This window comes from Triticum dicoccoides, chromosome 4A (genome assembly GCF_002162155.2).
Source record: "Triticum dicoccoides isolate Atlit2015 ecotype Zavitan chromosome 4A, WEW_v2.0, whole genome shotgun sequence".
Lineage (NCBI taxonomy): Eukaryota > Viridiplantae > Streptophyta > Magnoliopsida > Poales > Poaceae > Triticum > Triticum dicoccoides.
The window spans coordinates 719,522,420-719,537,220 of NC_041386.1; the positions used below are offsets into that span (position 1 = coordinate 719,522,420).

Below are 14,801 nucleotides of genomic sequence, written 5' to 3' on the forward strand. Positions count from 1 at the left end.
CCACCTTTGATGGGCTTGCAGCCAGTCAATATGTCTGTCTACCCGTGTGTGATTCGTGTGTCCAGAAGTCTAATTATGAGGCACGGGATCTTGAATCCGACACAACGCCGTCACACCAGTGCCACCATGGCCGCAGCCCCAACAACCGCGACTAGGGTGATGGTTGTTGGTGCCCGTCGGTGGTTTGCCATTTGCTTTTCTGAACGCGCTGCATGCGCACGTCGGAAAGCTGCGTTGCTACGTTTTTCTAATCATCTGCTTGCTCACAACTTTTACTACTAGTGCTGGCTTTTGCGACTTGCGAGGAAGCAGGCACGCTTGCTGTTAGTACCAAGTGGATTATGCTCGGTAGATTAGATCCAACAATCAGGCTCCAAATTAGCCCCATGGCATGCAGGTGTGCCATGTGCATGCATGTTCTCATGTAGTGTAGATAACCGTTGGGAGAGAAGAACAATAATCCCCGTCCGCACGCTATAAAAGCAGCGCTGCAGCTAGCATTGCTTTGCTACACCGAGTTCACTTCTTGCTCCTAGCTCTCATTCGCTACATCTACTCCCAACACCCCACCAAAGTGCTGTTTGTGAGAGGATCATATCCGCCGGCCGGAGATAATGGCAGGGACGGTGCTGAGCATGGCGAGGTCCATGATGGTGGGCGCCATTAGCAAGGCCGCATCCGCCGCCGCCGATGAGATGAGCCTCCTCATGGGTGTGCGCAAGGATATCTGGTATGTGCACATGCACTTCTTTGTTCAGGCCGTGTAAATTCCCACAGCCTCTTATGTCCTTTTACTTCTTCTGTTTAGTCCATCTTGTTGGAGGAACACCAGCTTGTTGCTTATATTAATGCTTGAAAAAATAAAATAGTGTTATACTCAGTTCTTATATATAGAATGACACATTCAAACCAAGTATTCATGATGGTGCTTGGACTCTCTTCATGTAGATGCATATATATTTCAGTATGTGGCTGCAGAATGGCACAAAGCGTGATATAACTTGAAGTTTCTTTTTGGGACTTTGTTTGGCAGGTTCATCAAAGATGAGCTGGAGACGATGCAGGCTTTCCTGGAGGCTGCTGAAGCAATGAAGGAGAAAGACATGCTACTCAAGGTGTGGGCCAAGCAAGTAAGGGACCTGTCCTACAATATTGAAGATTGCCTTGGTGAATTCATGGTGCATGTGGCAAGTCAAAGCAAGTTGCGGAAGATGATGAAGCTCAAAGACCGCCATCGAATCGCCATACAGATCCGTGATCTCAAATCAAGAGTTGAGGAAGTGAGCACCAGGAACACACGCTACAACCTGATTGAGAAGAACCAAGTCACTAGTACCGTTGATGAGAGGTATTCTTGCATGGAAGATATTCGCAATCAATCAGGTAGCAACATTGATGAAACTGAACTTGTGGGGTTTTCCAAGCCCAAACAAGAGTTGATAAATCTTATAGATGTTCATGCCAAAACTGGCCCCGCTCAGGTAGTATGTGTGGTCGGCATGGGTGGCTTGGGTAAGACTACTCTTACAAGGAAGGTTTATGAAAGCATTGAAAACTTTTCATGTTGTGCTTGGATCACTGTCTCGCAGTCATTTGCCAGGATGGAGCTTCTGAAAGTTATGATCAAAGAACTTTTTGGTGATGAAGCATTGAAGAGGCAACTTGAAGGGAAGGTAGTGCGAGCAGATGATCTGGCTGGCTACCTTAGGAAAAAGCTACATGACAAAAGGTACTTTGTTGTTCTTGATGATGTATGGAACATTGATGATTGGAAGTGGATCAGTAGTTCTGTTTTTCCTAGCAATAACAACAAAGGTAGCCGGATAATGGTGACAACACGAGATGTTGGCTTAGCTGAGGAGTGTGGTTTGGAATCTTCTAGATCTCTTATCTACCACCATGCACCCCTAGAAACAAAAGATGCCATAAACTTGCTACTAAGGAAGGCTAGGAAATGTAAGGAAGACATGACAAATGATGTGAACATGAGAGAAATAGTTATGAAGATAGTCAAAAAGTCTGGACGGTTGCCCCTAGCTATACTCACACTAGGAGGCTTGCTTGCCACCAAAGTGGTAACTGAGTGGCCAAGTATTTATAACCAGATCCCCTTAGAACTAGAGAGCAACCGAAGCCTTGAAGCAATGAGGAGGATGGTTACCCTGAGTTACAACCACTTGCCCTCTCATCTTAAGTCATGTTTTTTGTATCTAAGCATATTTCCTGAGGATTTTGAAATTAAAAGAAGGCGTCTGGTTGAAAGATGGATAGCAGAGGGCTTTGTTATAGCCATGCATGGGGTTAGTGTTACAGATGTTGGGAATAGTTACTTTGATTGCCTGATAAATCGAAGCATGATCCAGTCATCAAGTGTGAACATAGAGGGAATTGTGAAGAGCTGTCGAGTCCATGATATCGTTCGTGATGTCATGATCTCAATTTCTAGAATTGAAAAATTTGCATGCTCGACATGGGATAATGTGAGTGCAGTAACAGGGGAGAACTTCCGTCATGTAGCATATCATGGTGATGAGCGCCCAAATAAAAGCATGGATTGGGGGCTTGTCCGGTCATTAACAATTTTTGGGGAGAGATACATGAAGCCGGCTGATTCACTTTTTTCGCCCGACTTCAAGATGCTTCGAACCTTGGACCTACATGATGCCCATTTTGAACTCACACAAAAAGAATCCAATGCCTTAGGGTTGTTACATCATTTGAAATATATTAATATCAGTGGTCCTCCGCAAGAAGTTTCATATGTTTACAAGCTCCCAAGATCCATAGGGAAATTACAGGGCTTGCAAACTTTGGACATTGAGCACAGTTATATCGCATCACTACCAACTGAGATCACAAAACTGCAATGCCTTCGTAACCTCCGAGTTAGGAAAACAAATATGCATCATATTTTATGCCGATATTACCCTAAGATCTGCTTCATGTCTGCATTTTGTATGCCTTATGTGTTCAGTCCTTTAGTTAGTCATGTCGATCGTATGGAATTTATGATGGATTTCCACATGGTCCGGACTGGCAGTTTGTCCAACTCCAATGGTGTGAGGGTGCCCAGAGGGATCAATAACTTGAAGGAGTTAGAGATACTAGAGTATGTTGACATTCAGCGAACTAGTAGGAAAGCAGTTAAAGAGCTTGGGGAGCTAATAAAGCTAAGAAAGCTGAGTGTCATATTAGGGGCAAGCAAGCAAAAGAGCAAGATACTTTGTGCATCTATTGAGAAGCTCACTTCCCTCCGCTCTCTTTATGTGGAATGTAATTGGACAAGTGGTCTCAAGTGGTTGCATTCTATTTCCTCCGTCCCCCCTCTCTTGAGGTCGTTGACTCTGGATGGTGATCTTGGGGAGATGCCTGGCTGGCTTGGGGATCTGGTGCATCTGGTGAAGCTTATATTATGGTCAAGCTATCTAGCAGAAGGAGGTAAAAGTATGGAAATACTGGGCGCACTACCGAAGCTCATGTCCCTTAATCTTGGTTATGACTCTTATGCAGCAGAAAAACTAGTGTTCAAACCAGAAACATTCTTAAACCTCAGGAAACTGGAAGTTTATTGTGAGAATCAACCGAGAGAGTTGATATTTGAGGTGGGCACCTCGCCCCAGTTGGAAAAGATAGAAATCATACAGGGCAGGCTGGAATCAGGGGTTACCGGTATCAAACACCTTCCAAGGCTCAAGGAGATTTTTATTAGTCACGCTGCTCAAGTTGCGAGGCTTAGTGTTCTAGAAGGTGAAGTCAACGCACACCCCAACCGTCCTGTGCTGCGACTTTCCTTGGAACGACGCCACCATGACCTGGATCAGCACATCGTCGAAGGATCCGGTGTACAAGTGGAAGCAACGGTGGAGTCATCCATTGCGCCGGGAGAGGGCTCACAATTGGCGGCCGTGCTGGCGGAGAGCGACAGGTCAGCAATACTTACTAGCTACCAGTACCTGCTGAGATGTATGTTGCACATGTTTTGATTCACTAATCTCTCTCTGTCTCGTCTCTTACAGCGAAGATGACCTGCACTGATAATCTCAGCTTCATTCCCTTCTCTTCTCAAATCAGCGGCGTACTGCTGGCATCGGACTGGAGTCTCTCGCTCAGGTCACCGCCTTGTAACACCTTGCTTTCATGTAAGTACCTCTAGGTCGAATCTCTCTCTCTCCCTGTTTCTACCCCTGCTGATTTATCGATCTTTTTGTGCACATCAACTGTTCGTCTCAATGTCTGCAAAGGGTTATGTTTGTGCTACTGCCTTAAATTTGACTTGCTTAGTGCTTACCTACTGCTGTCTGAAGATATCAGCTCAATGTTGGGCCACATTCCTATTTACCTGCTTGACATGTACAGAGTGTATTATAGTATCAAGTTTCCAAGGCTGCAGCCTTCAAGTGGTCGTGTTGTTTTTGGTCCATAGTCTTCTGCTTCGATTCTCCTTTCAGATTTTATTTGTTCTAATATTGTACAAAACAAAAGAAATCATACTTTTCTTTAAACTCGATATGCATTATAATTTGTTACTTGCCATATCCAAACAGAAGCACTATTCCTTTTTCATGTTAGTTTGGTCTCTTGGACTCTCACCATTACCAGTTGGGCTGCACTTCTTTCTTTTAAATAATTTGAAGCACCCTTGTTGCCACAATTTACAGGAAGTTGAAATTTGGCAAACCTGGGACAATGTGGAGCATGGCATGATCAAACACATAATCGAATTGATGTGACTTATGGAGGCGCATTACCTGATTTCTGCTGAAGGCTGTATAATATCAAGGAGCCAACTAGAGGAAGGCAATACCCAAGGAGCTAAGGTTCGACAGGTCAGTTGTTCAGAAAGTATGCAGCTAGCAGCTGAGAAGTATGTACGCTATATTATGTAAAAGTTTTTATTTATCTTTTTTTTTTCTTACAGCAAAGATCACCTACAGTGATAATCTCGTCTCCGTTTAGTTCGCTTCTCCACCCAGATCGGCTGCATATATGTCCTCAAGTTTTTCCCTGCTGTTGAGCCCCCAACTTCGCTATTCAACTCGATTGCCACCACCTTCTGAAACCATGCAATGTTTGTCAGTAAGAGGTAATGTTTGTGGCTTCACGCTACTGCCTTTGAATTTTAACTGCCATGGTGTGTCTCATTCCTGCTTACCTGCTTGACATGAAAAGAGTATTAGTATCAAATTTCCATGGCTGCGGCCTGCACGTGACTTCTCTTTTTATCCATGGTCTTCTGATTATATTTTCCTCTCAGCTTTTATTTCCTCTGAATTGTACAGAAGAAAGGAAAACACTTGGTTTTTAAACATAAACCTGAATTCCTTCACAGTCCAGATATATGTAGTTCTTTTTTATACCAGTTTGATCTCTTAGAGTTTCACCTTTACCAATTGAGCTCTTCTTGTTTTTCTATAATTTGATGAAGCACCACTTGCTATGACACTTCACAGGAAGTTAGAATTTGAGGTGGGGCCCGGTTAAGTTCATATTCCTTCGCTATCTCAGTGTATATGCCAGGGAGGAATTAGTGCTTACGATGTGGTAGCATTTCCAAATGTTAGGAATCTTCATATTCAGGAGGACCTGGAGCAACTCTGGCAGATGAGAATTGAGCGGGGTGCATGCCTCTGCAGCTGAAGTAAACAAAACATTCCAGACATCCAGTCTTCAAAAGGACACTGAATGTTCTGAAGTGTGGACTGTGATCACATCGATAAGTGGTCAGTTCATCTACAACTCCTTTTTGTTGTTGTTTTCATGTTAGATTTTCCATAGGAATACGTACTAATTTCCATTCCTGGCACCGTTTTCAGCTTGCGAACATGCATCTGCTGAAGAAATGTACTAAGTAATGCTCTGTTTTTTTCTTTTTACCTCAGCTGGGGAGGAGACGTGGAAAATGCATTCAGCCCTCGAAGTTCTCTCCTGGCTGTTGGCCTGTGATATGGTGCAAGGTGAAGCTGAGAGGGATCTCGACATTTCCCTGCTGTGAATGAAAGAGGAATGCATTGATCTTGGGGCTTCGGTGTAATGGAAGGGATTAGCAAGCTGCACTGCTAGTCAGAAGGAGTTTACAAGTTGCAACTGTTGACCTAGATGAGAAAACGATTCTCGAGGAACACCAACCGGACTAGAACACCTGCAATTTTGAATACAGAGTTACTTTGTTTTCTAGTACTCTGTTTTTGCAGATATGTTTAGTTCCTCTCTGTTTGTTGCTGCCACTATACTTGTACTTGTTCATAATCAAAGAATAAGGATTGCATATGTTGTTATCCAAATTCCGCAAAGTTAAGAACCTGCTCGAATTCTCTCCACTCTGGAACCGCAGTGAACACTCCGACTCCACAGAGTCAGCACTGTGCAGCAGAGCAGTCCCGTAATACAAAAGCAACCTGCTTTTGAATACAGAATTACTCTGTTTCTAGTACTTTGTTTTCATGAAGATGATTAATTGCTCTCAAAATCTTGCTGCCACTACGTATGTGCTTGTTTGTAAATGAAGAATGATGATTGCATCTGCTGTCATCCATTTTCCGCAAAATTTGAGTTGGTGAAACAATGCGCCTGCCATATATGCCATTAAAGTTGCGATTCTCATCGGTTTCGCTTTGCCAATTGCAGTTTGTCAGGAAAAGGCCACGCAGCAGCATACGAAACCCATAGGTTTATTTTGGAGCGGTATTTTCCATCTGTAATTTGTGACCATGTTTCCCCATTTTAACTGCCGATAGTTCCACGAACCTGCAGGCTAAATTGAGCAATCAGCAGACTGACTAAGACAAAGACTAGGAGACTGACCGCCTCTTGCCTCACCAACCTCATCACGGGACGCTATGCGTGCGCGCTTGACTTGGTCCGTTGGACGCTCCGCCGAATGCAGCAACCGCGCCGCCATGGATGGGCTTCCATGGGTCATTTTATGTTCTAGAATTTTTGTTTATTCTATATATATATATGTATATATATATATATGCACTGCAATAAATTCAAAAACATCTAAATTCTGTTTCTGCATGGAAGATATTTGAGTGCATTTTCAGTGCACTCAGACCTCCGAGTAGCTCTCAGAAAAAAAATTGGGGCCTATGAAAAAGTTTACTACTGTTCATGCACTGTTCGGACTGTTTTTTTAGAGCTACTCAGATGTCCGAACGCGCAGAAAATTGGCATCGACCTCACACACCAGAACATCTTCCATGCAAAAGAAATTAAGAGTTTTTTGAATTTTTCTACTATTTTTCTAATTTTAGTGTTCACCAAAATTAGATGGGTTCAAGTGCAGAAATGGATATTCGTGTTTCCCACGCCCTCCATCTTACCATGAATGCAAACTAAAAATGTTGCCCGACTAGCATGGAACAAGACTCTAGCTTCTTCGTAGGACATGACATGCTATTTTTTGGAGTTAATTTGCCAAACAAGCAGAAGCTCTGCCATTCATTGTAAAAGGGAGAAGTTTTACAACCTAGCAAGGATCAAAAGTGGATAAGTCTTTCCAGAAGAAAGATAGCACTATGCTACTCTCCTGCAAGAATCAGGGGAGCCACCTCAGTTGCAATCTTGAAGGCCGATGCGATGGGGCTGGAGGCAGGATCTTGGAGATATCTAAGAATTTCACTCCTTCCCCAAAATGCGGATGGTGTGTAAGGTTATAATGGGAGCATGGCTCTTGTATTTTGCACAAGATCCAAATGCACCATCTCCCACAAGAATTGATATTCAGTATTGAGTGTACATGCCAAGGTTAGATGGAGACAATGGAGCAGAGCACACATGTGTTGTGATACCTCTCTAGACAAAGGGAAATAAAGGTTCGTTTACGACGTAGAATCCAAGATTTGGCCATAAAATTAATTGATGGATAGCTAATGTGCTCAACAACATTTCTCGCTCTAAGCATGAGCTACACTTATACAATGCAGAGTCGCTACTTCTTGTAGCCTCTACCTATGTTATAAGGATATACTAGCAGCCAAACATACATGAACAGATTCGTGGCGCTAGAGAGGGGACGTAGCAGTGACAATTGTGATGGGTTGGATCAGTCTAATTTGTTGAGAAATACGGATGGGAGGCATACGGAAGCACATCTTCTCAAAAAATCATATGCCCCCTCCATCCAGCTTAATTGATTGCAGCAATTTAATTTGCTGCATGCATGCTCTTAGCTATAATAGCTTGCATGCCTGGTCGGGCGTATTGACCCGAGCAATTTTACTGGATGCATGCTCCCGGTTGTAATTAATGCGGCAAACTGGAGCTGAATCGAGGCGAAATACTTTCAATGCGAAATGTAAATTCAAACGGTTTACCGTGGCTCATGGGCCCTTTAATTCACTAGTAGAAAAGAGGGCAATGGCTCAGGCAGGTTCAGCCCATTAGCCCCGGTTCTGCCACGAACTAGGACAAATGGAGGTATTTATCCCGGTTCGTGAGCCCAGGGGGCCGGCCGGGCCACGTGGGCCATTGGTCCCGGTTCGTCCAGACCTTTTGGTCCCGGTTGGAGGGACGAACCGGGACCAATGGGCTTGACTTCTGGCCCACCACTATTGGTCCCGGTTGGTGGCATGAACCGGGACCAAAGGCTTCCCTTTAGCCCCGGTTCATGCCATCAACCGGGACCAATGGTGGTGCCTATATATACCCCATCGCGCAAGAGCAGAGCACAGTGCTATGTTTTTTCTGGCCAAGGGGGAGAGGGCTTGGTGGTGCTCTAGCTCACCTTCTATGCACACAAGGTGTTCGATGGAATGCCCGAGCCACACTACTTAAGGTTTCTCCTCTCCAAGCTCGACCGCCAAGCTCCATTTTCCTCAAGATTTATCTAGGTTTAGCGGTCCATCACGCCCCGTCCCCGTCTTCACCGCCGTCGATCACCCGCGCCGATCTCATCGTCGGCACCACCATGGTGAGCCTCTTGTTCTTATCTTCTTTCTGAAAGGAAAAACATTCTTACTTGTATGTTTAGATAGATACTTGTATTATTTTCTTACTTTTATTATTGCATCTTATATAGTGCGATGGTTTTGGTATCCGCCCCCGTCGGCCCTCGTCCTGTCTATGATTCAGATGTGGTATATATTATCTTTTCATAACTATTGGTTCATTTATTGTTTATGAAAATTATGCCGACCAACGTGACATAGATTTTATTTATCTAGGAGGTTGTTGAACCGGAAATTCCAACCGACCCTATTGTCGAGAGGTTAAATTTAGTTGAAGAAGAAAACAATTTCTTGAAGGAAAAAATAAAAAAACTCGAGGAGGAGAAGATGATATTGGAGTTGCATGTTGCGGATGTCGTCGATGATCACAAGATCAAGATGGATGCAATGCGCTTGAAGATGAGAAAGATTAGAAAATATGCCATTCATACCGAGGCTTGGTATCATTATGCCGTTGGATCAGTTGTTACCTTGGTTGCGATTATGATTGCATTTGTTTTCGCATTGAAATGTTTTACATAGTTTCAATGTATGGTTTAATTAATTTAGATGCTCTGCAGAGCTTTATGTTGTTAGATGAGAACTATGTATGTACTTTGGTTTTTATGTGATGATGAACTTCTATTAATTTGGTCACTTAATTATCTATTCATGATGTTCTGTAATGATTTTTGACACACTTAATTATATATAATGCACGCAGATGAACCGGCAATGGATGTACGGTGACAGACACACCTCCGAGTACATTAAGGGCGTGCATGATTTTCTCGAAGTGGCTGAGGCAAACAAGTAGAATAGTTTTATGTGTTGTCCATGCCCTATATGTGGGAATACAAAGTCTTACTCTGACCGGAAAATCCTTCACACCCACCTGCTTTACAAGGGTTTTATGCCACACTATAATGTTTGGACGAGGCATGGAGAAATAGGGGTTATGATGGAAGACGGTGAGGAAGAAGAGTACGATGACAACTATGTGCCCCCTGAATACGGTGATGCTACTGAACATCAAGATGCACCAGACGATGTGCATGATGGTGCTGCAACGGGCGAAGCTGCTGAAGATTAAGAGGAACCAGACGATGTGCCCGATGATGATGATCTCCGCCGGGTCATTGTCGATGCAAGGACGCAATGCGAAAGTCAAAAGGAGAAGCTGAAGTTCGATCGCATGGTAGAGGATCACAAAAAAGGGTTGTACCCCAATTGCGAAGATGGCAACACAAAGCTCGGTGCCGTACTCGAATTGCTGCAGTGGAAGGCAGAGAATGCTGTGCCTGATAAAGGATTTGAGAAGCTACTGAAAATAATGAAGAAGAAGCTTTCAAAGGATAACGAATTGCCCGATAGTACATACGCAGCAAAGAAGGTCGTATGCCCTCTAGGATTGGAGGTGGAGAAGATACATGCATGCCCTAATGACTGCATCCTCTACCGGGGTGCATACAAGGATCTGAATGCATGTCCGGTATGCGGTGCATTGTGGTATAAGATCAGACGAGATGACCCTGGTGATGTTGACGGCGAGCCTCCCAGGAAGAGGGTTCCTGTGAAGGTGATGTGGTATGCTCCTATAGTACCACAGTTGAAACGTCTGTTCAGAAACGGAGAGCATGCCAAGTTGATGCGATGGCACAGTGAGGACCGTAAGAAAGACGGGAAGTTGAGAGCACCCGCTGACGGGTCGCAGTGGAGAAAAATCGAGAGAAAGTACTGGGATGAGTTTGCAAGGGACCCAAGGAACGTATGGTTTGCTTTAAGGGCGGATGGCATTAATCCTTTCGGGGAGCAGAGCAGCAATCACAACACCTGGCCCGTGACTCTATGTATGTATAACCTTCCTCCTTGGATGTGCATGAAGCGGAAGTTCATTATGATGCCAGTTCTCATCCAAGGCCCTAAGCAACCCGGCAACAACATTGATGTGTACCTAAGGCCATTAGTTGAAGAATTTTTACAGCTGTGGAATGAAAACGGTGTACGTACGTGGGATGAGCACAAAAAGGAGGAATTTGACCTAAAGGCGTTGCTGTTCGTGACCATCAATGATTGGCCTGCTCCCAGTAACCTTTCAGGACAGACAAACAAGGGATACCACGCATGCACGCACTGTTTACTTGACACCGATAGTATATACCTGGGAAGCTGCAGGAAGAATGTGTACCTGGGCCATCGTCGATTTCTTCCGACCAACCATCAATGTCGAAAGAAAGGGAAGCATTTCAAAGGCGAGGCAGATCACCGGAAGAAGCCCGTCATGCGTACCGGTGATCACGTACTTGCTATGGTCAATGATTTACACGTAATCTTTGGAAAGGGTCCCGGCGGACTAGCTGTTTCGAATGATGCTGAGAATCACGCACCCATGTGGAAGAAGAAATCTATATTTTGGGACCTACCCTACTGGAAAGACTTAGAGGTCCCCTCTTTGATCGACGTGATGCACGTGACGAAGAACCTTGGCGTGAACCTGCTAGGCTTCTTAGGCATGTATGGAAAGACAAAAGATACACCTGAGGCACGGGAGGACCTGCAACGCTTGCACGAAAAAGAGGGCATTGCCTCCGAAGCAGTATGAAGGTCCTGCCAGCTACGATCTTACGAAAGAAGAGAAAGAAATCTTCTTTCAATGCCTGCTCAGTATAAAGGTCCCGACTGGCTTCTCGTCGAATATAAAGGGAATAATAAATATGCCAGAGAAAAAGTTCCAGAACCTAAAGTCTCAGGACTGCCACGTGATTATGACACAACTGCCACTACAACAAAAACACCATGTATGGTCGCTTTTCTATTCGTCTCTACGCTCATAAACACTGGGGACCTAAAGACGCTTCTTAAGACGTTTACAAAGCACCACAAACTGTTGATTGTAATTAGGCTAAAAAATTAAGTATTTAGTTTTAATTAACTTAAGAGGCGATTAGTGAGACGCTTTATGTGCGTCCTGCTCTTCGAGACGATTTGTGAAACGTCTTAATGTGCGACTCTGTTCTTATCATAGATTTAAGAAATTTTGAATAATCATTTTTTCAACCCGGATATCTATGAAAATTAGCTATACTAAATTTTGGATAATACAACTTTGTTATTTGATTCCGACTTTAAACATCCCCTCTGTAATGTTCTTCTATGTCCCCGCAAAAAGAAAGTTGTTCGTCTATGTATATTGTGAATTATTGTACGTACGATAAAAGCACATTCGATTTTCATACGAAACCATCCCAATCATCCAGCGAATGCAATGGACAGCTGCTATGCCAGGCCGTACACAATTCATAAAAGAACAGTCATAGATATAGCAGGGCTGATGTATATTATACTATTTTGTAGTAGGAATATTATTATACTGCCTCTTTGATACGCAACTCCCTAAAATACCTCTGTGATACGCAACTCCCTAAAATGATAAAAGAAACCAGCAGCTAGCGCCGCCGCCGCTCGCCGCCTCGGCACCAGCAGTCGATCTCTCGCCGTTGTTTGGCCCATCCATAGCCTCCGTCGTCGCTCGCCCCCTCTCCCATAGATCACACGCCGTCGCGCTCCCCCAGCCCGATCTGACGCCGCCGCAACTCGCCCCCAGCCCGAACTCCGGCGTCGCCCGACTCCGATCCCCCGCCGGCCCTCCGGCCATAGCTCCACCGCCGCTCGACGCCGCTCTCCTCCCTATAGCGCAATCTCCTCCGCCACCTGACGCCGGTCTACCCCAGGCCAAGCTCCCCGGTCCCCTGACGCCGGTTGCAGCCCGACACCGCTCGCCCAACGCCAGGCTCCGCCACCCGCAGAATACTCTACCCGGACGACTCCTCTCTCGCTTTGCTGCCGACCATGGCAACGACCTCGCCGACACACCTCTGCTGCTAGGAGCTTGTCCGCAGGTTGTTCTTCTCATTTTTTTTATCTCCATATCATGTGAAATATAGCTCAAATTGCGATATGTCACCTCTGTTTTCCCTTTCTGTCTTTGCAATGATGCACTGTATTGTTGAAATTAGACAATTGTTGATAAAAATCTGTGAATCCTTTTTGGTGATTGGATAAGAATTGTTGTTAAAAACAGTGGGGGCTATTGATTGGATGGCAATTGTTGATGACATGATATTTTTTAAGTTGATCTGGTTAGGGGGAGCTGCATTTGTCATGCCACACAAGAGTACTTTTCTTGTTTTAGCAAGAGAGACCACTGGATATTACTTACTCCCTCCGTAAACTAATATAAGAGTGTATCTAAACGCTCTTATATTAGTTTACAAAGGAAGTAGATTTTTAGTGACTGGTTATACCAGCTAGCCTTCTATCCTGAAGGTTCTATTGCTGAAGGATATATTGTTGAAGAATGCTTGACCTTTTGTTCAAGATTTCTAGAAGGAACCACATGTTCCACAAGAACATGTAGGAACCCTGATCCTTCAGCTAATACAAAGGGCATGTACATGTTTGATAGTGTTGGTGAGCCAATTGGAAAGGCTGTCACTGTAGGCCAGTTGGACGATCAACTTCTAGTTCAAGCACATCGACATGTCTTGCGACACACTGATGAGCTTGATGATCTCCGTAGGTGTGCTTCAGTGCTATCTTCTATTTCTTTTGTTTTTCACAAGTTGGAAAAAATCATGATGTTATTTGTCTTATTATTACAGAGAATTTGTGTATCAAGAGAAGAGGAAACCGGGTAACTTAAATTTGACGGATGATGACGATGAGGATTTGATTAGTAGACACTTTGCTGACTGGTTGGAACAAAAGGTATAATTCACCTTTTGCATATTCCTTCACTGTAGTTCCATATGAACTCAATGTAACAACTCTTATATACATGTTATACTAGATGATGGACTGGCTATCACAGAAAAGATAAGAGCATTAGCCGCAAAACCAAGCAAATGTGGGGTGCGCTATATAATTAATGGTTTCAGGTTTCATACTATCAGCCGCGATACAGGACGTGTGACACAAAATAGTGGTGTCGTGAACCTTGCTGAAAATGGTGTGTCCTATTATGGCCGGTTATCTGACATCTTCGAATTGTCATACAGAGATTACAAGGTGTTGTTCTTCAAATGTGATTGGTATGATGTTCATCACAAAGCTGGTATTGTAAGAGATGAGTTTGGATTCACTCATGTGAACTTCTCCCGAAAAATACATATAGGGGAGAAGTTAGAGGATGATCCTTTTGTATTTTCTTCCCAAGTGGACCAGGTCTTTTATATCCAACATCCGAGAAGTGAGAACTGGAATACCATGGTGAAATTCAAACCTCGTTATATTTTTGACATGGGTGGAGAACCATCTTCAGATGAAACAGACTAATCTTTGTGCTTTCAGCTTGTTATCGGCAGCTAAGATCTAGGTTGAGCACTTGTCATCCATGCTCCTAGGTAGAGTTACTCCAACATAATTATTGCAGCTGGGTGGATCTTCTTCAGAATGTATTGATCCCTGTGTTACTTTGTAATGAACGAGCCTATGGTCTTTTTTAATGTGTATGTTCCCTTTTGTTATGAATGAATTGTATAGCTATCCATTCAGTTCTTTGAATAGTTTTTTAATATTTTTTTAACTTTCACATGACAGTTCTACTGCTAAATTTTGGAACCTTCTGACGAAGTGTGCTTCAGGTTCACTTACTAACTGGATGCTTTTTGTGCTAGTCTATAGGAAATGAAAGTAGTCTAGTCAATATTTCAATAATATTTTGCAAGTGCATGACATCCACTTTGCACGATTGACATCCCAGTCATAAAAATCAAAAGCAGTAAGGGATATTTGGTAAAATCAGTGAAGTGTTACAGTAACTAGTACAGTACATTTTTTTTTGTTATTCTTAAAATCCTGGGAACGGCCACATAT

General features: G+C 43.7%; 1 protein-coding gene and 1 long non-coding RNA gene across 4 annotated transcripts; both read left to right on the forward strand.

Annotated features, from left to right (window-relative positions):
• The first annotated feature begins 550 nt into the window (after window positions 1-550).
• Window positions 551-6,226, forward strand: LOC119288154 (disease resistance protein RPM1-like). 3 transcript variants are annotated; one of them, XM_037567781.1, is made up of 8 exons: window positions 551-730; window positions 1,034-3,925; window positions 4,017-4,139; window positions 4,659-4,826; window positions 4,919-5,083; window positions 5,451-5,466; window positions 5,562-5,720; window positions 5,880-6,226. In XM_037567781.1, exons 1-3 carry the CDS (start codon window positions 615-617, stop codon window positions 4,033-4,035), a joined length of 3,027 nt encoding a protein of 1,008 aa, XP_037423678.1. In that variant the 5' UTR covers window positions 551-614; the 3' UTR covers window positions 4,036-4,139; window positions 4,659-4,826; window positions 4,919-5,083; window positions 5,451-5,466; window positions 5,562-5,720; window positions 5,880-6,226. The 3 variants fall into 3 exon arrangements, with proteins under 3 accessions (XP_037423678.1, XP_037423677.1, XP_037423679.1); XM_037567780.1 differs by lacking the exon at window positions 5,451-5,466; XM_037567782.1 differs by lacking the exons at window positions 5,562-5,720; window positions 5,880-6,226 and having other exon boundaries at window positions 5,451-5,536.
• Window positions 6,227-13,353: 7,127 nt separating this feature from the next.
• Window positions 13,354-14,452, forward strand: LOC119289875. The gene is made up of 3 exons (XR_005141637.1): window positions 13,354-13,506; window positions 13,589-13,694; window positions 13,777-14,452. It is a non-coding gene; the product is annotated as an uncharacterized LOC119289875 (long non-coding RNA).
• The last annotated feature ends 349 nt before the right edge of the window (window positions 14,453-14,801 follow it).

Excerpts from the sequence above, each read along its gene's own strand:
- LOC119288154 (XM_037567781.1), top strand. The coding sequence starts at position 615 with ATGGCAGGGACGGTGCTGAGCATGGCGAGGTCCATGATGGTGGGCGCC. Across the intron at positions 731-1,033 it reads GGTGTGCGCAAGGATATCTG|GTTCATCAAAGATGAGCTGG; the intron begins GTATGTGCACAT and ends TTTGTTTGGCAG.